This window comes from Schistocerca piceifrons, chromosome 7, assembly GCF_021461385.2.
Source record: "Schistocerca piceifrons isolate TAMUIC-IGC-003096 chromosome 7, iqSchPice1.1, whole genome shotgun sequence".
Taxonomy (NCBI): domain Eukaryota; kingdom Metazoa; phylum Arthropoda; class Insecta; order Orthoptera; family Acrididae; genus Schistocerca; species Schistocerca piceifrons.
Window position 1 is genome coordinate 439,126,758 of NC_060144.1, and position 24,424 is coordinate 439,151,181.

The following is a 24,424-nucleotide window of genomic DNA, read 5'->3' on the forward strand; positions in this document are numbered from 1 at the left end:
TCACATGTTCCTATTAACCTTGTATGATCTGCCAGGTTATTCACTTCTCTTTTAGAGATAAGCTTTGAAGGTGTACACACATCATACTCACAGATATGAGACTAAGCTTTGAAGGTGTACACACATCATACTCACAGATATGAGACTACACTTTTATTTCATATACCCATTTTTGTTTGTGTATCGAAGGCAGAAAAGTGAGTCTTTTAATGCACACTTTTCAGTAAATAAATAAACAGTTTGAACAGTACATTGATAATCATTGTCATGCAAATTGCAGTTGATATCTAGCAGTTTTGCTCAAACTTTCAATGTTAAAAATTTCTGGATCATCTATCATGTGCATATTTGTATAAATAACAGTAATGTCATAGATATTCTGAATGAAAAGAACTACATGGGAAACTACAAGGATAACTCTCATCTGTGTAGTTCAGAAAAGCTGCTGCTGGGGGAGGATCCTGACGCCACAGATTGTGAACTCAGCTGGTCGTGCCTCTGATGGGATGAGATAAGCCCGTGACACTAGGACTGAAGTAGGTTGTGCGGGGTTGGTGAGCTGGGCAGGTCTTATATCTGGGTCTTCCACAGTGATACGGCCGCTGAGGCAGTGGGACGGATCAGGATGTTGTGTAGGTCAGGTGAGTGGTGGAATGCAGTTTCAGGATGGGAAGGATTGTAGGTAGGATGTCCCTTATTTCTGGGCTCGATGATAGATAGTCAAAACATTGGGAAAGGAAATGGTTCAGTTGCTTCAATCTGGGATTATATTGGGTGATGAAGTAAATGCCCCTATGCAGCACTGGGGTGGGGGGGAGGGCTTGGGGGGGGGGGGGGGCGGCTCTGTTTGCAGACTAGGTTTGGTGGATAGTGCCTATCGTTGGTGGCCTGTGTGAGATCTTCAGCATACTGGGCTCAGAAATTCTCATCGTTACAGATGTGCCATCCACGAGTGGCCACACTTCTGGGAGCTTCTTTTTGGTGTTGAAGGTATGACAGCTGTCAGAATGCAAGTACTATTAATGGTTAGTGGGCTTGATATGAACAGATGTACAGATGGAGCCATTAGAGAGGTGGAGGTCAATGTTCTGGAAGGTGCCACGGTGGGTTGAGGAGGACCAGGTGAAGTGAATGAAGGAGAGAGTATTGAGGTTGAGAAGAAATGAGACTAGGACTTCTTGGCCCTGGAGCCAGATCATGAAGAATCATCAATGAACCTGAACCAGAGTTTTGGGAGGCTGTGAAGGTCTCCTCTAGATGGCCCATAAACAGATTGGCATAGGAGGGTGCCATGATACTTGGCTGTGTCATGGAATTTTTTGTGTATCTTCTCCTCAAAGGAGAAGTAATTGTGAATGGAGATATAATGAAAAAGGCGCATAAGGAATCAGGTAGTGGGCTTAGAGTTGGAGGGACAGTGGCAGAGGTAGTGTTTGGTAGTAGCAAGGCAAAAGCATGATGGGTGTTGGTATATAGGGAGGTGACATCAACAATAACAAGTGAGGACCTAGGTGCTAACAGTTCGGGGATGCTTGAGTGTTGTGAGAGGAAGTGATTTGTATCTTTGATGTGAGAGATTAGGCTGTGGGCAGTTGGCTGTAGGTGTTGTTAGACAAGAGTTTAGTGTTTAACATCCTGACAACAATGAGGTCATTAGAGTGGTAGACTAGAGCAGAGACCCTTTCAGTGGGAGTACAGTAACAGGTCATCCAAGATGACTGGGTTTACAGATTTTGGGAAGTATGAAGAAGGTGGGTGTGTGGGGTCATTGGTGTGAGGATGGTTATGGATTCAATGTAGTGATTCTGCATTGGTCTAAAGATTTGAGTAGAGATTGGAGATTATGTTGGACTTCTGGGATGGGATAATTATGGTAGAGCTTGTAGGTGGAGGAATTAAACAGTTGGTGGAAGCCTTCAGTCAGATAGTCAGTGTGATTCATTACAACAGTGGTGGCACTTTTCTCTACAGGGAGAATTATTAAATCAGTGACTGTCTTGGCGTTGTGAATAACTAATGAGATGTTTGTGTTCTTGGGAAGGATAGTGAGGCCAGGTTAGAAGTTGGGAATTCCTGGAAGGTGACCAGAGGATTGTTAGGTGTGGAGGGGGTTGTTATGGTTGTATGGAAGCATGAATTTGGAAAGGCAACTCACACACACACACACACACACACAACAGTCTCTGGTTGCTGACATCAGACTGCGAGCAGTAGTGCATGATGGGAGAGGCAACTAAGTGGTGGAGGTAAGGAGAAGCCTTGGGTAGGGAGGGGGAGGGATAGCAGGATAGGGGTGGGGGTTGGTAAAATTACTGCTTGTGAGAGCGTGCAGGGATGAGGTGGAGAGAGGGTAGGGCAGCTAGGTGCAACTGGGAGGTTAGATGGTGGAGGGGGGGGGGGGCATCGTGGGAGAAGTAAAAACACTGTGGGTGTGTTGGTGGGATAGAGGGCTGTGTAGTAGAGGTAGCAAAAAATAATGTAACTCATAGAAATAACCAGCTATTGAGAAGTAGCAGCTGCTGTGATAACTGCCTCATCTGATACTAGCAGTTATTTCAATCACTGCCAACAGTGTCTCACACCATCTGTTTACCAAAGATCATACTATGCTTTTGCGTCAACTCATCTAAGATCTGGCTACAATAGAGAGGGACAGACCATCTGGAAGTTGTTCTATAGGTAATGGAAATAACTGAGAGACTGTGTGCCATCTGTTGATAGAACTGTGTACTATTTTGTGCCCTCTCACTACTTTCAGCACACACAATTAAATGTCAATGTCTGAGCAGTGGCTGAATAGAAGTGACAGTAAAGGCATTGGACATGTACGGTCATTCCCTTGAGTCACTGCTCTGTTTGTCAATTTAGTTTGGGCAGGTAATACAAATAGTTACTATAAGGAATTCACGTGATTATGGAAACAACTGTCTGTGGTTGGTATTTTTCTCTGGCATTTATAGTATTTGCACACAGTTCTTGTTCTCTGGCAGTTAACCGACTACCACTACAGGTAATCTGAAAGTTGATAACTGTGTTTCTGGCTCAAGTTAAAGGTTGTAGAACCTGGTGATATTTCCAGAGAGGATAGTTACTGGAGTGAACAAAATATTTTTGTACTTCTACGGGGGTTGCAGAGAATTGACAGATAACAGGATTCTATTTTCTCCATTTCTTGTATCTTGTAGTTCCAGAACAGGTGTCAGTATCTTTGCGGACTTTGGTTGCATTACAGGGTATTGACTTTCATTTTGTGTTCTTGTTTCTCTTTGTGTTGTTGCTACTAGGGTAGTGGTACTAGCAATAATAGTATACATGCAAAGCTATGAAATGTTGTAAAGAGTATGCAACATGTTTATATTTTTTAGAGGTTTTATGCTTACTGAAATATTTCGAGTATTGTAGGCGATCTAAAGATGGAAAATAGTTGAGTACCTTCTCAAAGTATACCATGTCCCTAATGGTTAGTGGCATCATTAAGATGCAAAAGTGCCAGTGTTGTATCAGATCAATCTCATTAAAGTGTATCTTATCAACTTGAGTAAAAAAAAAAAAATAAATAAATAAATAAAAAAAAAAAACTTGTGTAATTTGTGGCTTTACTAAGAGAAGAATGAGTTTTCTCAGTTTATACACATCCGTTGCAAATGGGCTTTTTTTTTAATGTAATTAGATTTCAGCTATTGACTTTGAAACATTTCCTACATAGTATTGAGCAATTCAATTTTATACAAGAAAATTTTACAGTGGAACATTTACACTTCAGACACATGTCTGGCACATTAACCATTTAAAGGAGGCATATTACGAATGAATACAGGTTTGCTTACAAAAATAATCAGGTCAGATACTTTGTCAGTGGTATTTAAATAAAAGTATATACGTACTTATTTAGGGTCTACTACTGCTTGTGCATACTATATGAACTTTTGAACAATATATGCCTTTTGTTTGTAAAGAGCTCAAGTCAGTTCATTTTCTATTATGTTAAGCAACAACTTTGTCAGGTACACTCATTGCTATGTTGAGGTTCTGTTATATGCAAAACTTAGCCCTTCATTTTTATTGCTCATCTGTCTCATTCATGAATTAGTCTGTTACATATTCAGGCAGTTAACTGTCATGATATTAAATTGTAAAAAGAAAAGTCAAAATAATCAGGTTGCATTGACAGATGAAGTGTTTATTATTGCTTCATATGGGGGGGGGGGGGGGGGGGGGGATGGAATCTCAGGTGATGTGTTCCTCTGGATAGGAAATTTTGTTATTGGAAAATTTCTGAAAACTTAATGCAAATCCATATCCCCCTCACATCAGTACCATACTTTTAATTCAAACTCTGACAATCTGGATACCAAAAGAATGATTAGATCAACAGAGAAAAAAAGTATCGTAATGGTTTCTAAGGCACTTAAATCAACCTTAAGAGGTTAACACAACCAATTATCCACTGGAATTCTGCATACAACAATGCCAAACATACGAGATACACAAGAAACTGAAGGCTTGGAGAAACGTAAACAGTCATTCTCCCACCAAAAAATTAAGACCCTCACTGTAGCTGAAGAAATCTAGCAGTTTTACAAATCTCACATAAAACTTGGAGTATCATACTCACTCTTTCCTCAAATGCACTATCTCACACAAGAGTAAACGAATCTATCATGTTGCATATATTTTTGTGTTGTATTACAAGGCCGTACACTTATTATGTTAAGTGAACAGCACAAGAAATTAAGCTTCGAATTTTCCCTACAATATTCTGTGTACATATTAGTTCATACTTAAAAAAAGCACTTATACAATGCTGTGGCGAAGTTCTGCATACTTTCTGTTGCAGCTGCGAGGATAATATTTCTAACAGTGATTGATAACCTACATATATATAACATGAAACACCAATAACCATCCAAACATCAACTGAAATGTATCTGGCAGTTAATTAGCTAAGGTTGTGGCACAATTCATACGACAATCCTGCCGCCTTGCTCTACTCACAGTTATAATTATACTGATAACTAAACTGATGGATTCCACCTACTTCGTTATTTAACTGTAAACCCATCTGGGATATCTGGTAGTGAAAAATAAATGACACTTATTTATAGCCATTAAAAATAATGGTTCTAAAAACAAATAACCATAACCGTGAACATGGTTACTCCAAAACAACTGTTTGGCCCACTTCTACTTGTAGTGCTGGGATGGGAACAGGGAAGGGGCTGATGGGTAAGGACAATGACTAATGAAGGTTGAGGCCAGGAGGGTTGCAGGAATGTAGGATACATGGCAGGGAGAGTTCCCATCTGCGCAGTCCAGAAAAGCTGGTGTTGGTGGGAAGGATCCATATGGCACAGGCTGTGAAGCAGTCATTAAAATGAAGAACATCATGTTGGGTAGCATGCTCAGCAATTGGGTTGTCCAGCTGTTCCTTGTCACAGTTTGTCGGTGGCCATTCATGTGGAAAGACAGCTTGTTTGTTGTCATGCCCACGTAGAATGCAGCATAGTGGTTACAGCTTAGCTTATAGATCATATGACTGGTTTCACAGGTAATGCTGCCTTTGATGGGATAGGTGATGCTTGTGACTGGACTGGAGTAGGTGGTGGTAAGAGAATGTATGAGACAGGTCATGCATCTGAGTCTACTACAGGTATATGAGCCTTAAGGTAAGGGGTTGGGAACAGGTGTTGTGTAGGGATATACAAAGATGTTGTGTAGGTTCGGTGGGCGGTGGGAAGGATGGTGGGTAGGACATTTCTCATTTCGGGCCATGACAAGAGGTAGTCTAAACCCCGGCAGAGAATGTGATTCAGTTGCTCCAGTCCTGGGTGGTACTGAGTCATGAGTGGAATGCTCCTGTGTGGCCAGACGGTGGGAGTTTCGGAGGTTGTGGGTGGCTGCAGAGATAGGGCATAGGAGATCTGTTTTTTACAAGGTTGGGAGGCTAATTATGGTTTGTGAAGGTCTTTATGAGACCCTTCGTATATTTTGAGAGGGACCGCTCATCACTGCAGGTGTGAGAGCCATGCCAAGGATGGCAGTACTGATGTAGCCATCTTAGAGGTGGATATACACTACTGTTCATTCCCATAACCCTTGTCGCTCAACCTTTGTTAGTCATTGTCGTTAATCATTAGCCCCTTCCCTGTTCCCATTCATGCAATACACAGCTCTTTATACAACCAACATACCCACAGTCTTTCTAGTTCTCTTCTTTTCCACTACCCCCCTCCCCCTTTCCCGCCCTCTGTCTAACCTCTTGATTGCACAATAGCTGTCCTACCCTCTGTCTTCTCGTCTCTGTACACTTGCACAAGCAGCCCTTTATTATCCTCCACCGCTACCCTGCTATTCCTCCTCCTCCCTGCCCCAGCTTCCTCCTTACCCCCTCCACTCAGTTGCCTCTCCCATCATGTGCTGCTACTCGCAGTCTGGCCTCAGTGACCAGAGACTGTTGTCATGTGTGTGTGAGCTGCATTTGTGTGTGTGTGTGTGTGTGTGTGTGTGTGTGTGTGTGTGTGTGTGTTTTGACCATTTCTTGTTGGCCAAAAGCTCCCTTTTGACAGTCTTTTTGTTGTGCCTGTTTGCAACTCAGCATCTCCTTTATATGGTGAGTAGCAACTATCCTTTTCATAATATTGTTGCACTTGGGTGGGAGCTGAGGGTGATTTCTTTGGACAGATAGGACTGAAACTTCTGTAGGATTTATTTTTGTCATGGATATGTTGACAACATTGTTTTGGATTTGTTGAGGTTTGTGGTTTGGTGGAATGTTAGGAAGGAGTTTTGGAGAATGTGGTAAATGGAAAAGGTCAGTAAGCCAGGGTTTGAGTACTATGAGGGCTGTGTAGTGGGTTCACTGGTATTAGGATAGGTTCTGATGGGTATATGGGTTCTCTATGTTGGAGTGGAGTGTCAATAAATTTGATAACTTATGGAAGTAGTGTCTGGAGTGCTCTTCTAGGATTTCAATTTGGGAAATGTGGTGCAGGTAGTTGGTACTGCACAGTAACCTCATCTACGTGGTAGAGCGGAGGTGATTCTGGGATCCTGTAGATATTTGTTTCTGTAGTACCAGGCTTGTAAGGGGTAGGGACTGGCGGACACTGGAAATATGAAGATCACTGTGAAAGGAGAGACGAGATCCAGAGAAAGGAATTTCTATTGTAAGGCAGCTGGAGGATTTTGTCTTCTCTGGATTTACATCTTTTTCTTTCTGGGTAACTACTGTTGATGGACCTTCTAAACATGGAACCTTCATATTCATAGTCTTTGACTATGTATTTCTCTAGATGAAATAAATTCAATCTCTGCCACATGGTATCCAAGGACGATTGGTTAATATTCAGTGGTATGACAAGAATGATCATTTGAAGCAAAATGTCTAGTAAACATGGACTCTGAAATGCATACTTTAAGATGTATGAGCACTTGTTCTGTAGGAGCAATGTGTTTTACAGTAGTGGGGATGAAGTAGCGCCATTTTTCTTTAGCAATGTTGTGTTTATATTAGACTATGGGCAATGAACTATGGCATTCTGTAAATATTTATTTTTCAAGTAGCATCCCTGAACATCCAGCTCACATGTGTACAGTATGTGCGCTCTCTCTCTCTCTCTCTCTCTCTCTCTCTCTCTCTCATGCGCCCACACGCACACAAGCGCGCGCGCGCGCACACACACACACACACACACACACACACACACACACACACACACACACACACACACACACACACCACAAAACCCTACTTCACTGTTGATTATTGTTGATAAATTAGTTGTGGCTTGGTTAAATGTTGATATTTCCATCAGAGTATGTGTGGGTGTATTAAAATTTATGCTTCTGTTTTTAATACAGACAGGTAATAATTGTGCTGACACAACTGGAAGGAAGTGGAGGTTTCTCAATTGCCCATCGACTAACGCACAGACTGGCCAATTCAAGTGGGTTGCACGACTGGGGTCCTCCCAATACCAGTCATTGCCCGCCAATTGACAAACAGGTGGAAGGTCTACACTCACCACGGCTCATAACATAACTCTAAAGAATCTTCATTGTGTTTTGTGATATTTAGCATTGGTGAGACAGCAATGTAGAAATAATCTGTCTTGTAAAGATCTGAAGTGCCACTTGTTACCGGATGAGCCACATAGCTTCACTGCTAGCATTAGTGTGTTTGTTTCCTACTGTTTGGTGCCATGAAGTAGACAGCACTGCCATTTGCAGTTATGAAAAGTTTGCAGCAGGTTATATACATAGATATTTGTATTTGCTGCTGTAGAAGTGGAGAGCCTTGCTTATTGGGTCTAGCATAATTTGACACACACATTGTGCATGATGTATAATAGACCAACACAGTATGAGAAAAATGTTCATGAGACAGCTACATATCAGCACTCATTGCTTGAAATCTTAGCCGAATGCTGTATTCAGGTTGCTGGAGATGATATGGTGGTTTACAATTGAGTACAATAGGAAACTTCACAGTGTAGTTGTGAAGTATGTGGTTTGCACATGAATCTCAACTTTTTTTTTCTGTAAGCTGACACAGCTGTTGTTAAAAGTGTATGTCGGTGTAGAAGTGCTTAAATTTATAGTGTTAAAAAAATTCATAGTTGTTGAACTATCCCATAACTTGTGTAAAGCTGAAAGGTGGTGAGAGTGGAAATTCAAAAAATTTAATAATAAGATAGTGGATGAGGAAGCATTTTCATTTGTTTGAAAGGGCTATACTGTGATATTTTCTATGATAACTGTTATAAAATATGCCCAGTTTAAAAAAGTGCATTGTTTTTATTATAACTAAGAGTTTCATGAAAGAAGTTTTTGAGCCAGTGGATCATTTGTAGATTACAGCATGAGCCTTATTTTGAAATTACAAGGTTGTTAATGTAGAAAAGCTGTGGCTGTGAGCAGACGTCTTCCTTGGAGAAGAAGCTGTGTTATAACAAACTCATTCAGTTTCACCTTCTTCATAGTCTGCCCAATTATGAGAATCACATCGAAATATTCTGTACAAATATTGTGATCACAGAATGTAACACAAACATCACAAAACATCTAATGGATCCAAATGTTTTAGTAAATACTTCTTGCAGGATTTGTTTTTTAAATGCTGTTAACCATTAGGTAAATGAGTTAACCCTGTCTTTGGTGCTGACTTTTATGCATTACTCAGTAACTCAGAAATAATACACTAACAGTGTAGCGCTCAGTTTTGGGATACTTCTGAAAGGCAATAGTAATGAATCTGTGACCTGAAAATCACCGCTTGTGTAAAATGCACATGTTGAGAAAATGTTTTAGACTGATAATTGATAATGATAATATTAATGAAGACAATGATGATAATAATGAAAACCAACAAGAGTAATTTAGTTTTAAGGATGAATTTATAATAGAAAGGGTTCTACCTTTGATACTGCATGTGCTCTCAGTAAGACAGAGCCTGAAGTGATATGACCATATATTCTGTTTCTCAACTCCTTTCATATTTCTCCATTTTGACTGCCAATTTTTTTCACTTCTGTCTGAATGGCACTGCACACTAAAATCTATTTTTAAAGCCTTTGACAAGTATCGATAATGATACTTCACAATATAGTTCAAAGTGCATTAAAATATTGGTGACAGAGAATGTGATAATCTGCTCTACAAATGTTTTATGTATGTCCTTGTCTGTGAAATGTACAATCTACTGTATGTTGTAGAATATGTTTTGTTACTTACTCTATGCATCACTGTGCGGCATTTTGTAATGTGTAAATCTCAGGTATGGCTTTACTTTCATGTATACTTTGCCTGTAAACAGACTTTTGAATATTCAAAACTGTACAGTCCATTATAATTTTTACAATGTATATTTTATGTTATTGTAATACCTGTGTAATACTGACACTACAAAGATCTGAGATAAAAAAAAAATCTTGCCATTGTGATAAAATGTTCACTATTTTTTCAGTTTTTCTCCTTCTATGCTCTTTCATTTTGAGGATGATTTTTTTTTTGTACATGCTGTTTTATTTAGTTTTCATTTTTAGAGGTATAACTAATTACAAATCTCAGATGATGCCTCTGTTCCAAAACACTTTCTCTCAAGAGTAAATTGCACCTTATACTGTGGCAGCATGTTACTTAAACAAAAGTGGTATCTGTAGCAGTTATTGCTCCATTCGGAGGAAGACTACATAAGTGAATGTTATACTTTAGAAAACTATGAACTGTCTTCATGCCTGGAAAACTTCTGCATAACTTTCAGGGTTGTAATAGTGTCATAGGTAAGTGTTCACCATCACAAATGATTCCCTATTTTGTCTCCTTGGTATACTAAAAACCTACTATTTGATATCATGTTAGAAAGGCTCATGAGTTTTCTGCTTAGAGTCCATAATTTTAATGACTTGTTACATTTTGTGGTATCCTGGGAGTGCTACTAACTAGTGAAATCTTTGTTAGAATGAAGAGTCAAAAAATGGAAAATTCAGAATGGACTGTAACGACATTATGAAAAGGAAAAGAGGAGATGCTGAGCTGCAGATTTCGTAATGCAGCCCTTTCTGCAGGGGTTAAGTTACTGCGCTGAGTAGGATGCTGCAGAAGAAATAAGAAGGGAAACTTGCCATGCTCTGTTGAAGGCTCCTGCTCAACGCAGTAACTTAACCCCTGCAGAAAGGGCTGCATTATGAGATCTGAGAGAGGACCCTGTAGTAGTAGCATTGAAAGCTGACAAAGCTAATGCAACTGTTTTGTTACCTCGTGGTGTGTATAAAGATAAGATGTATGGTCTGCTAAGTGACTCTACCTATAGGAGGATTGATTACGATCCAACAGGGCAGTTGCAACGGAAAACTTCAGCACTATTAAATTCCTCCTCCTTACCGCAAGAGACCATCGAGATTAAGACCACATGGTTGTGTACCTCCAAGATTGTATGGCCTTCCAAAGGTTCATAAAGAGGGTCTTCCTCTGTGTCCAATATTGAGTAACAATGGAGCTCCTACACATGATTTAGCAAAACGTCTCGCTTCCTTGCTGAGACCTTTCGTGGGCAAGTGCTCACACCACATACGAAACTCAGCTGATTTTATAATTAGACTGGGGGCTCTTCATCTTAGCAGTGTAGACCTTCTAGTAGATTTTGATGTGGTCTCACTTTTTACAAAAGTTCCTCTAGCAGATTCTTTGACTCTGTTTGGTAACATGTTTCCTGTTGATATCACTGCTTTGTTTATTTTATGTTTAATCAAGAATATTTTGAACAGAATGACGATGTTGCCATGGGTAGCCCCCTGTCTCCCTTGGTGGCCAACCATTTTATGGAGGATTTTGAGGAGAGAGCACTTGAATCAGCTGCCCTGAAACCAACAGTTTTCTGGAGGTATGTGGATGATACTTTCGTAGTGTGGCCTCAGGGGGAAGACAAATTAATGGAGTTTCTGCATCACCTCAACTCCATTCATAGCAACATCTGGTTTACCATGGAAATAGAGAAAGATGGTTGTTTGCCTTTCTTGGATGTCCTGGTTCGAAGGAAGAATGATGGTTCTCTAGGGCATTCAGTTTATCGGAAGCCCACTCATACTGATTTGTACCTGCAAGCATCGAGTTGCCATCACCTGTCGCAAACCCTGAGTGTCCTTAAAACACTTGTTCATAGAGCTCATACTCTCTCAGATCTTGCCCATTTAAAGACAGTATTCAGCGAAAATGGGTATTCCATCCGGCAGATTAACAGGGCACTAACAGTTAAAACTAAGAAGCAGGAAGTGGATAAAGAGGAGAGCATGCCAACAATCTTTAGCTTTTCTTCCTTTCATTGGCAACACTTCATTTAAAATAGCAAGAATCCTCTGAAAATTTCAGGTGAAAGTGGTTTCCTGCCCACCATCGAAGATTGAGGACCTTGTGGGATCAGTAAAGGACGATCTGTTACTACAAAAGGCCGGAATTTACAAGATACCGTGCCAATGCAGTATGGCTTGTGTAGGTCAAACCACACATACCGTGAAAGAACGCTGCACTGAACATCAATGTTACACCCGCCTTCTGCAGCCAAGCAAGTCCGCTATTGCTGAACATTGTATTTTTACGGGACATTCAATGGAGTATGAGAAAATAATGATTTTGTCCAGAGCAACATATTTCTGAGACTCCATTATTAAAGAATCCATAGAAATACATCTGGTGGAAAATCTGTTGAAACGTGACAGCGGCTACCATCTGGACAGTGCATGGAATCCCATCATCTCCACGATTTGCTCAGATCGAAGATGACAGAGTGCACCGACGGTCGCGGCAAACAGCAACGCAGAGGGTGACTGAGTTCCACTATTCCACCAGGGAGGGCGCTGCTGGTGGGTAGTGTGTGCCAGCGGGCAGTGTGGTCCATCTATCAAGTTTTCGACACATGCACAGAATAGTTACAGCGTGCTATATATTATGGAATGGAGGACGTTTACACTAGTCTGCAATGGCTCACCTGACGATGACTGGCAGGTGGCCAGTTGAAATATCGTACGAGGTATTGAACGATGATCGGCTGCAAGACTGAAATTTGTTTGTACAATTTTATGCTACTCACACAACAGTTGAAATATGCATGGACTCCACAGTATACGGGGATGACAACATGTAACAAGTTAACAAGCAAAAACATATTTAATATGAAGCCAGAAATTTTATAAATGAGGCTACGACAGCTTCTGAGAGAGAAATGCCAATATTCAATAGAATTCATAGAGGGTGAAATGATAATCTGAGCAAGGGGTAATTTGTTAGATTTTACTGTATGTATATATAACAAAATTGTATTATTATGATGCTGTTTGTTAACACCAGCAGTTCTTTGTTTACAGTGAAATTTTACCACAATTGGACGCGTCTTCTGTACCTGAATCAAATGATTTAGAGTATGTGCATTATGAGCAAAATAAACCACATTAAACAATCCACTATGCTCATGGTCTTGCTGCAATGGAACACTACCTTTCCCAAAGCCTGACTGGCTCCAAACCCACAAACTTCTTTCTGGTCATCATGACCAACTACACCCTCCAAATTATTACTTCTCATTTGAAGACATCATCTACAAACAGATCTGCTGTATTTCCATGGGCACCAACATGGCAGCATTTTGTGACAACCTATTCTTGAAAAATCAAGAGCAATCCTTCCTAACCACCTAGAATCCCAAGCCCATTACCTCTTTCAGATTAAGGTTCCTGATCTGAACTGAGGGTGAGGACACACAATCCACATTCCTCCAGAACCTCAACACTTTCTACATGTACATCCACATCTCTACTCTGCAAGCTACCATAGAGGCATGGTTAAGGGTACCTTATACAACTGGTAGTCAACTCCCTTCCTGCCCAATTCACAAACAGACTGAGGGAAAAACAACTGTGTATTTGCTTTAGTATGAGCCCTGATTTCTCTTATCTTGTCTTTGTGGTCCTTGAATGAGAATGTTGGTAGCAGAAGGACTGTTCTGCAGACTGTTGCAAATGCTGTTCTCTAAACTCTAGTGTTTTGCAAAAAAAAAAAAAGTTCTTCCCTCTAACAATTCCCATTTGAGTTCACAGAGCATTTCTGTAATATTTGCATGTTGATTGAACAAGGCAGTAACAAAAATAGCAGCATGCCACTGAATTGTTTCAGTATCTTCCTTTAATTTGATCTGGTAGGGACCTCAAACACAGAAGTAATACCCAAGAATTGGTTGCACAAATATTCTGTATGTGGTCCCCCTTATAGATGAGCTACACTTTCCCAGAACTCAATCAATAAATTTAACTCAACCATTCACATTCCCCTGTCGGAGGTTTGAGTTCTCCCTTGGGCATGGGTGTGTGTGTGTGTTGTCCTTAGCGTAAGTTAGTTTAAGTAGCATGTAAGCTTAGGGACCGATGACCTCAGCAGTTTGGTCCCATAAGACCTTACCACAAATTTCCAATTACCATTCACATTCCCTACAACTGACATTGTGTTTTTGCTCCATATCATATAGCTTTGCAGTTTTATGCCCCAATATTTAACTGATGTGACTGTCAAGCAGCACACCACTAATAAATACTGTATTCAAACCATACAGTACTGTTTTTTGTTCACATCTGCATTCAATTTCATTTTTATATTTTTAGACATCAAATAGAAATTCTGCCCGTCATCCTGTATCCATCTACAGACACTTGACAATGACACTTTCTCATACACTACAGTGTCATCAGCAAATGGTTGCAGATTACTGCTCACCCTATCTGTCAGATTGTTGATGTATGCAGAAAACAAGAGAGGACCTTCACACTTCCCTGGCACACTCCTGATGAAATACCTGTCTCTGATGAACACTGTCCATCCAGGACAATTACTTAAAAAGACTTCACACCACTCTCGTACCTGAGAAACTATTCTGCATGCTCTGGCCTCTGTTGACAGTCTGCAGTGTGGCACTGTGTCAAATTCTTTCTAGAAATCTAGGAATATGAAATCTACATGTTGCCTTTCATCCATGTTTTACAGGATATTGTGTGAGAAAAGGGCAAGCTGAGTTTCAGATCAGTGACACTTTCTACATGCATGCTGATTTGTGAAGAGATGCTTTCATGGAAATATATTGTATTCAGTCTTAGAATATACTAACAAATTCTGCAGCATAGTTGCAGGTCCATTGTGTCACCCTTCTTATAAGCGAGAGTCATCTGCACTTTTTTCCAGTCACTCCATTCTTTGCAATGGGTGAGAGATACTTGAGAAATGCAAACTAAGTAAGGGCTAATGCCAGAGAGTACTCTCTGTTAATCTAAACTGGGTATTCATATGGGCCTGGCGACTTACTTGTTTTCAACTCTTTCAGCTGTTTTTCAGTGCCAGGAATGCCTATTTCTATGTGTGATGCTCAGATGGTGGTGTGAGTGTGTGATCCTCGTATGTGAATGATTAAAAGGGTAATATAAAATTTCAGCTTTCCATTTGCTTTCTTCTACTGCCACTCCAGATTGACTGAATAGAACCTGTTGACACGCTTACCGATTTTACATAGGACCAGGAGTTTCTTAGTTTTTTGGCAAGATCTTTTGGTAAGGCAGGATGGTGAAGGATCTACACTTTGCACATTGATCTTTTTATAGACGTACAAATTTCTACTCACTTTTACCTGTCATCATTTCTGCATTCATTTTTTGAACCAAGAGTGTAACAATCTTTGTTTCCTCACCATTTTCCGAATATTGTTATTCAACCACAGAGGGTCTTTCCTATCATTAATCCACTCACTGAGCACATACTTGTCCAGAATGTGATTTACACTCTGAATGAAATTTGTCCTTAATTCTTCCAAGTTCGTCATACTGGAACTAAATGATGTTCATTTGCTAAGTATGCTGACAACCGCTTATCTACCATTTCTGGAATAAAAACTATCCTGGCCTCCTTGATGACTGTATTAGCTTTAGTAACCATTGTGGCTAAGGTGACATTGTGATTGCTAATCTCTGTCTGTATATTGACACCGTTTATAACATCAAGACTGTGTCTGTGAGGTCTAAAATATTTTCAGTGTATGTGGCCTGTTGAACTAGCTAGTAAAGACAGTTTTTGGAGAAAGCAAGACTGGATGTCTGTACCATCTGCATACATCCATAGACATCGCAGTATATAGTACGTAACTTAAAGTTGCCTGCAACTAATATTGCAGGACTGGAGTATTTCTGCATTCTTTGAACATACTGTCTTCAAATGATTATACAAGTGTTGCAGTGGAGTTGGGTGACTGGTAAAAAGGTCCAATGATGAATTTGAATTAGCCAAGGCCAGTTACTCAAATCCAAATACCTTATCAGTCAGACTTAATCTCATCCTCAATAGAAATAATATTCTTGTTAATTGCAATGAACATTCTCTTATGGCATCTAACATGTCTTTTTGACATACGTTTCAGACTTTGTTCAATATTCTGGAGTTTCTATTTTGGGTTTCATCCAGCTCTCAGTTCTGAATATAAGTCAAAGGTGACAGCTTTCCTGGGGTAGGGGGGGGGGGGGAGGAGCAGAAAATTCAGGGACTTTGTTCCTTTACTGTTAAAACCTTGACATTTGAAGTGTTTTAACTTTGTACTAATTCATTTATTTCACCATCTTCAGCCCAGCAAGCAAAGTTTCCCGGTGTTTACCTGTTCCTCACAGTTGGCACCACCAGTACCTTTGTCAACATCAAACCCACCGACCATCTATATTTTGACAACTGCCATCCATTTCACACCAAGAAGTCCCTCCATACAGCCTAGCCACCTATGGTCATCATGTTTGCAGTGACAAGCACTCCAAGTAAATTGCGAGTCTCACTGAGACCTTCACAGACCAATATTATCCTCTGCCACTTTGTCCAGAAACAGGTCCCCAGTCATCTACAATCCCCCACATACCCACTGATAAGCCAGAAAGGAGTGTTCCCTCATAACTCGGTACCACCCAGGACTGGACTGATTGAATCATGTTATCCATTACCTCTCATCATGAACTGAAATGAGAACTATTCCTCCCCCTCCCACAGTGGTATTCCCTTGCCCACCCAACTTACACAATATCCTTGTCTGTCCCTATTCCACCCCTGCTCCCAACACCTGGCCATGTACCTCATATCCCTGTCAAAGGTGTATTTGAAAAACCTGTCCCAGTGACAGGCGTTTCATACGTCATAGGAGGCAGGACTACTGGTGGAAGCAGTCATGTGGTCTACCAGCTTAGCTGCAATCACTGTGCTGCACACTATTTTGGCACAGCCACTAACAAGCTGTCCAATTGCATGAATAGATAGTGCCAATCTGCAGCCAAGAAATAGCTTGACCACCCATTTACTGAGCGTACTTCAGTGAATGCTTCATAGCCCATGCCATCTGGATCATTCCCATTAACATCAGATTTTCTGAACTGTGCATCCTTTGTTCCCATGTCCCATATGACCTCAACCTTCATTAATCCATGTCATCCACCTCTTTCCATCCTCTTTTCTTTTCCCCTCCAGCCTCACATATTAGTCCTCCCCTGTCTATGCTTCTGCCCTCGCTATCACTCCACCTCTCCAGTACAGATTCCCTGATACTGTACCATGAGCCCACCTCCGCTATGTCCCTGCATGCTCCAACAGGGACTACGACAGCTTTTTCCCCACCCCTAATGTGCTATCCCTTCCCCTCCCCACCGTACACTTATTCGGCACCCTTACTGACAATCCCTGCTGAAGTTACTACTCACCCTAGTGGAGCCATAGTGCCAGTAGATAATAGTGGCCATGTGTATGTGAGTTGTGCATGCTTGAATGTATGAGTGTTTCTCTATCTGATGAAGTACTTTGACCAATAGCTAAACTTCTAATAGTCTAGTATTAAATGAGCCTTTCTGCTGTTTAGTGTCTCCTCTATGTGGTGCATGGCAATTTACCCTAACATTCATATGGTTGAAGCTTCATGTTTACTATTCATATTAATAAAGTGGTATTAACTAAATTAACATTGGTTAAGTTCTCTATAAATAAGGTCTGTGGTGGAATTTCCATCAGTAGATGTTCTAATGTTCTACATGTTTGTCGTCTTGTTGCTTCTTGTACTAATTTCATTGTGTGCTTTTTTTTTTCCCCCTCTCCACTGCTCACCAGTGTCACATGATCCTTGTAAAGCATTAACACTTTGGAATCTCAAAACAAGATCACATTACATGCCCAACAGAGATGATGTCTGAACAAAATATGTAGTGAATAAACAAATTAAAATAACAACGCATTACCATTGCGATCAGTTGCAACAATATACGTCTAACACAGTCATGGAAAAAACAATAGTGCCAGTTTGCCAAATGGTTATTAAGAAGATATTTTTTGTCAAAAATATAGATGTTTAAATTATACACTAAAGAGTTATTTTCTGCCTCGTGCTTTTTGTTACCCCATTCAAAAAACAATACTCAACCTGTCTCAAAACTGCCACTGCCATTTAAAATCCTGTTCCTCCTTTCATGTTAGAATTTAAATAGCAGATGGTGGTGATCTGTCCCCAGACATATGTTATAATTCAACATGTTTTCTGATTTTATTAGAATACTGTCTCTAGGGTTTTTTTCCCCCCTAAACTAATAGTGCGCCAAGAATAAAATGAGTGAGTCAGTTCTCCAATCACACCTAATAAAGTACTGTGTTTATCAGTGCAGTCTTTGGGTTCTGTGACAGCTGCCTTTTCCTGAAGCAATATATAGAAAAAGGAAGTGTAGTACAGACCATAATAGAAGGCACTCCAAGGCTACCATATAGTAAGTTAGTTATTTGCATGGTGGATCATTGTTGTTGTTGTGGTCTTCAGTCCTGAGACTGGTTTGATGCAGTTCTCCATGCTACTCTATCCTGTGCAAGCTTCTTCATCTCCCAGTACCTACTGCAACCTACATCCTTCTGAATCTGCTTAGTGTATTCATCTCTTGGTCTCCCTCTACAATTTTTACCCTCCACACTGCCGTCCAATACTAAACTGGTGATTCCTTGATGCCTCAGAACATATCCTACCAACCGATCCCTTCTTCTAGTCAGGTTGTGCCACAAACTTCTCTTCTCCCCAATCCTATTCAATACTTCCTCATTAGTTATGTGATCTACCCATCTAATCTTCAGCATTCTTCTATAGCACCACATTTTGAAAGCTTCTATTCTCTTCTTGTCTAAACTATTCATCGTCCATGTTTCACTTCCATACATGTCTACACTCCATACAAAGACTTTCAGAAACAACTTCCTGACACTTAAACCTATACTCGATGTTAACAAATTTCTCTTCTTCAGAAATGCTTTCCTTGCCATTGCCAGTCTACATTTTTTATCCTCTCTACTTCAACCATCCTCAGTTATTTTGCTCCCCAAATAGCAGAACTCCTTTACTACTTTAAGTGTCTCATTCCTAATCTAATTCCCTCAGCATCACCCGTCTTAATTCGACTACATTCCATTATCCTTGTTTTGCTTTTGTTGATGTTCATCTTATATCCTCCTTTCAAGACACTATCCATTTCATTCCACTGCTCCTCCAAGTCCTTTGCTGTCTCTGACAGAATTACAATATCATCGGCGAACCTTGAAGTTTTTATTTCTTCTCCGTGGATTTTAATACCTACTCCAAATTTTTCTTTTGTTTCCTTTACTGCTTGCTCAATATACAGATTGAACAACATCGGGGAGAGGCTACAACCCTGTCTTACTCCCTTCCCAATCACTGCTTCCCTTTGATATCCCTCGACTCTTATAACTGCCATCTGGTTTCTGTACAAATTGTAAATAGCTTTTCGCTCCCTGTATTTTACCCCTGCCACCTTCAGAATTTGAAAGAGAGTATTCCAGTCAACATCGTCAAAAGCTTTCTCTAGGTCTACAAATGCTAGAAACGTAGGTTTGCCTTTCTTTAATCTAGCTTCTAAGATAAGTCATAGGGTCAGTATTGCCTCACGTGTTCCAACATTTCTACGGAATCCAAACTGATCTTCCCCAAGGTTGGCTTCTACTAGTTTTTCCATTCATCTGTAAAGAATTCGTGTTAGTATTTTGCAGCTGTGACTTATTATTAAATTGGTAGTTCGGTAATTTTCACATCTGTCAACACCTGCTTTCTTTGGGATTGGAATTATTATATTCTTCTTGAAGTCTGAGGGTATTTCGCCTGTATCATACATCTTGCTCACCAGATGGTAGAGTTTTGTCATGAATGGCTCTCCCAAGGCCGTCAGTAGTTCTAATGGAATGTTGTCTACTCCCGGAGCTTTGTTGTGACTCAGGTCTTTCAGTGCTCTGTCAAACTCTTCACGCAGTATCATATCTCCAATTTCATCTTCATCTACATCCTCCTCCATTTCCATAATATTGTCCTCAAGAACATCGCCCTTGTATAGACCCTCTATATACTCCTTCCACCTTTCTGCTTTCCCTTCTTTGCTTAGAACTGGGTTTCCATCTGAGCTCTTGATATTCATACAAGTGGCTCTCTTTTCTCCAAAGGTCAGTGGATCATTAGTACTACCTTTTGTTATGGTGTGACCTGAGTGTTTTACAATTATAGTATATATTGTCACCTAAAAATATGGCAACATGCTGACAATGTACATGATTTCATAAATGTCTCGCTCTCTTAAAGGTGTAGACACACACACACACACACACACACACACACACACACACACACACACACACACACACACTGTCTACAATGTCCTAGTCTAAACATTACATATTATCCTAATGACAGGCTTCTGTGCAACAAATACGTTTTTCCTGAATGACATATTACCCCAGAATATGATGCTATAAGTCTAACGATGTGAGACATCAATTGACTTACTTGATCTGCACATCCAATCTTCTTCTCTTGATTTCCGGCCACGTCAATCTCTGAAAACTTCTTCTCCAAAGAATACTGCTGGTTAATGGAATTTAAAAGACTCACTCTCTACTTTTGAAATAATTTATTACTCGAAGAATACTTCTTGTTCACTCATGATATATTTCAACTTCCACAAGCAACATATTCACCATTTCTCACATTAATATTCAAATGCTTACAAGTCAACTGATTCGTCAAGCGTTAGGCTCGATTAAATATGTCTGTAATATATCTGGTTTACCAACCACATAATATTTGAACCGGTCTCACCTCTAGTGAATACAATATGTGAAGTACTTAAAAGTCTATAATCAATTGTTCATTTTTCTTTAACAATAATCAAAGTCACTAAAACAGCAAAGAATACTACATAATTACTTCTTGTTCTTCCAATACGGCTTCTGTGGTGCTAGCGGCAAACGCTTGTCGGCATTGTTCGGCTGCCACACTTACAATCTTCTCATAACAAACTCCCAACCTGCACAGGAGATACGTTTCCACTCTCCCACTTATATTTAAAATATCTTGTGTTGTGTTCGAGACGGTAGAAGAAGAACGAGTGGTTCTACAATTTACACGGAAATTCTCGAAGCACTACATATCCCTCACCTCAGTTTGAACATGCAATATTTTATACATAATCAACACGTACGTTAATATCCCACATAATACTAATTCACATTTTAACCAGTATACATTCTATTTCTTTTAATAATCGTGAACAGCCTTTTATTTAATACTTAGCTCTTCTCTTTTCATTCTCCTTTGATAATAACAACTTGAACATTTCACCTAATGTTGGAGTCAGTTCTTTTATATCTAGGAATTGTGCGGACAACATTTCTGATTTCCAATTGTAAACTCCAGGTGTCATAGACACCTGATTGTTTCATCCTTTATTCTAATTCTTTGTACTGCTTCTTTAGTACGTAATAGTCTCATTAATTATAGACTGTTTCTAATCTGGAGGAACTTTGGGCAAATGAAAGTGTTCTTTTCTACCCTTGTAAACTCACATAAATCATAATAATGCTAGTGGCATATAGAATTCAAATTTACCAAAACAATTCCTATTAAATGTGTGACTTCTGTCACAATATTGCCCTTTTCCCCTAGGATCAGTACCTAGGCTATATCTTACAAGTGGGTTGACCCTATGAGTGCACTTACTCCTTCCGTTTTGGTAGGTATGCCTCTTTTTAATACATCCCTATTCATCAGGCCACAGGTCATCCTATCTCCATGTAGGTACACCTACCCTATATCCTTAGCGAATGTTAGGTACGTCCCCCTTATCCTTTATGAGTAGGCCTCATGGTTCATTGCCCTAGTATACATCTTTATGTACACCATAATTAAATATGTCCTGGTACATATACAAATTTATTATACACTTTGTATATCCTTCTTAATACTTCCTTTGCCCCCTAGAGTCCTCCCCTATGTTTCACCTTATACATACTTGGTATATACTATGCTCTATAAACTATTCAATCTATAATATGTTTACTTAGGTCATAAGAGTCCCACTATCCTACAAATCATCAGAATATTTGTTAGACTGACATTCCTGAATAATTATCACAATCAATTCCTCTCTGGCGTATGTTCTCCTTAATTACTCACACTTCCATCTTACGTATACCTGATGTAGAATTATCATGGTTTATATATTTATATATGCATACAGGGTGTTACAAAAAGGTACGGCCAAACTTTCAGGAAACATTCCTCACATACAAATAAAGAAAAGATGTTATTTGGACATGTGTCCGGAAATGCTTAATTTCCATGTTAGAGCTCATTTTAGTTTCTTCAGTATGTACTGTACTTCCTCGATTCACCGCCAGTTGGCCCAATTGAAGGAAGGTAATGTTGACTTCAGTGCTTGTGTTGACATGCGACTCATTGTTCTACAGTATTAGCATCAAGCATATGAGTACGTAGCATCAACAGGTTAGTGTTAATCACGAACGTGGTTTTGCAGTCATTGCAATGTTTACAAATGCGGAGTTGGCAGATGCCCATTTGATGCATGGATTAGCATGGGGAAATAGCCGTGGCGTGGTACATTTGTATCGAGACAGATTTCCAGAACGAAGGTGTCCCGACAGGAAGACGTTTGAAGCAATTGATCGGCGTCTTAGGGAGCACGGAACATTCCAGCCTATGACTCGCGACTGGGGAAGACCTAGAACGACGAGGACACCTGTAATGGATGAGGCAATTCTTCATGCAGTTGACGATAACCCTGATGTCAGCGTCAGAGAAGTTGCTGCTGTACTAGGTAACATTGACCACGTCATTGTATGGAGAGTGCTACGGGAGAACCAGTTGTTTCCGTACCATGTACAGCGTGCGCAGGCACTATCAGCAGCTGATTGGCCTCCACGGGTACACTTCTGCGAATGGTTCATCCAACAATGTGTCAATCCTCATTTCAGTGCAAATGTTCTCTTTATGGATGAGGCTTCATTCCAACGTGATAAAATTGTAAATTTTCACAATCAACATGTGTGGGCTGAAGAGAATCCGCACGCAATTATGCAATCACGTCATCAACACAGATTTTCTGTGAACGTTTGGGCAGGCATTGTTGGTGATGTCTTGATTGGGCCCCATGTTCTTCCACCTACGCTCAATGGAGCACGTTATCATTATTTCATACGGGATACTCTACCTTTGCTGCTAGAACATGTGCCTTTACAAGTATGACACAACATGTGGTTCATGCATGATAGAGCTCCTGCACATTTCAGTAGAAGTGTTCGTAAGCTTCTCAACAACAGATTCGGTGACCGATGGATTGGTAGAGGTGGACCAATTCCATGGTCTCCACGCTCTCCTGACCTCAACCCTCTTGACTTTCATTTATGGGGGCATTTGAAAGCTCTTGTCTACGCAACCCCGGTACCAAATGTAGAGACTCTTGATGCTCGTATTGTGGACGGCTGTGATACAATACACCATTCTCCAGGGTTGCATCAGCGCATCAGGGATTCCATGCGATGGAGGGTGGATGCATGTATCCTCACCAACAGAGGACATTTTGAACATTTCCTGTAACAAAGTGTTTGAAGTCACGCTGGTATGTTCTGTTGCTGTGTGTTTCGATTCTATGATTAATGTGATTTGAAGAGAAGTAATAAAATGAGCTCTAACATGGAAAGTAAGCGTTTCCGGACACATGTCCACATAACATATTTTCTTTCTTTGTGTGTGAGGATTGTTTCTTGAAAGTTTGGCCGTACCATTTTGTAACACCCTGTATATATGATATGAAAACATCATAGTTCTCGTATATGTGTGTGTGTGTGTGTGTGTGTGTGTGTCATATATATATAATCTAAAAACAAAGATGATGTGACTTACCAAATGAAAGTGCTGGCAGGTCGACAGACACACAAACATACACACAAAATTCAAGCTTTCGCAACAAACTGTTGCCTCATCAGGAAAGAGGGAAGGAGAGGGAAAGACGAAAGGATGTGGGTTTTAAGGGAGAGAGTAAGGAGTCATTCCAATCCCGGGAGCGGAAAGACTTACCTTAGGGGGGAAAAAAGGACGGGTATACACTCGCGCGCGCACACACACACACACACACACACACACACACACACACACACACACACACACACACACACGCACACATATCCATCTACACATATACAGACACAAGCAGACATCTTTAAATATGTCTGCTTGTGTCTGTATATGTGTAGATGGATATGTGTGTGTGTGCGAGTGTATACCCGTCCTTTTTTCCCCCTAAGGTAAGTCTTTCCGCTCCCGGGATTGCAATGACTCCTTACCCTCTCCCTTAAAACCCACATCCTTTCGTCTTTCCCTCTCCTTCCCTCTTTCCTGATGAGGCAACAGTTTGTTGCGAAAGCTTGAATTTTGTATGTATGTTTGTGTTTGTTTGTGTGTCTGTCGACCTGCCAGCACTTTCATTTGGTAAGTCACATCATCTTTGTTTTTAGATATATATTTCCTACGTGGAATGTTTCCCTCTAT

The 24,424-nt window shown here is 40.3% G+C and overlaps 1 protein-coding gene across 1 annotated transcript in view; it reads left to right on the forward strand.

Moving 5' to 3' along the window:
- The window catches only part of LOC124805053 (calpain-D-like), a 114,368-nt gene extending 104,441 nt beyond the window's left edge, over positions 1-9,927 (forward strand). The window contains exon 14 of the mRNA XM_047265476.1: positions 7,861-9,927. Coding sequence (XP_047121432.1) covers positions 7,861-8,041 — 181 coding nt within the window. The 3' untranslated portion in view covers positions 8,042-9,927. The remainder of the gene's footprint in view (positions 1-7,860) is intronic.
- Positions 9,928-24,424: the final 14,497 nt, after the last annotated feature.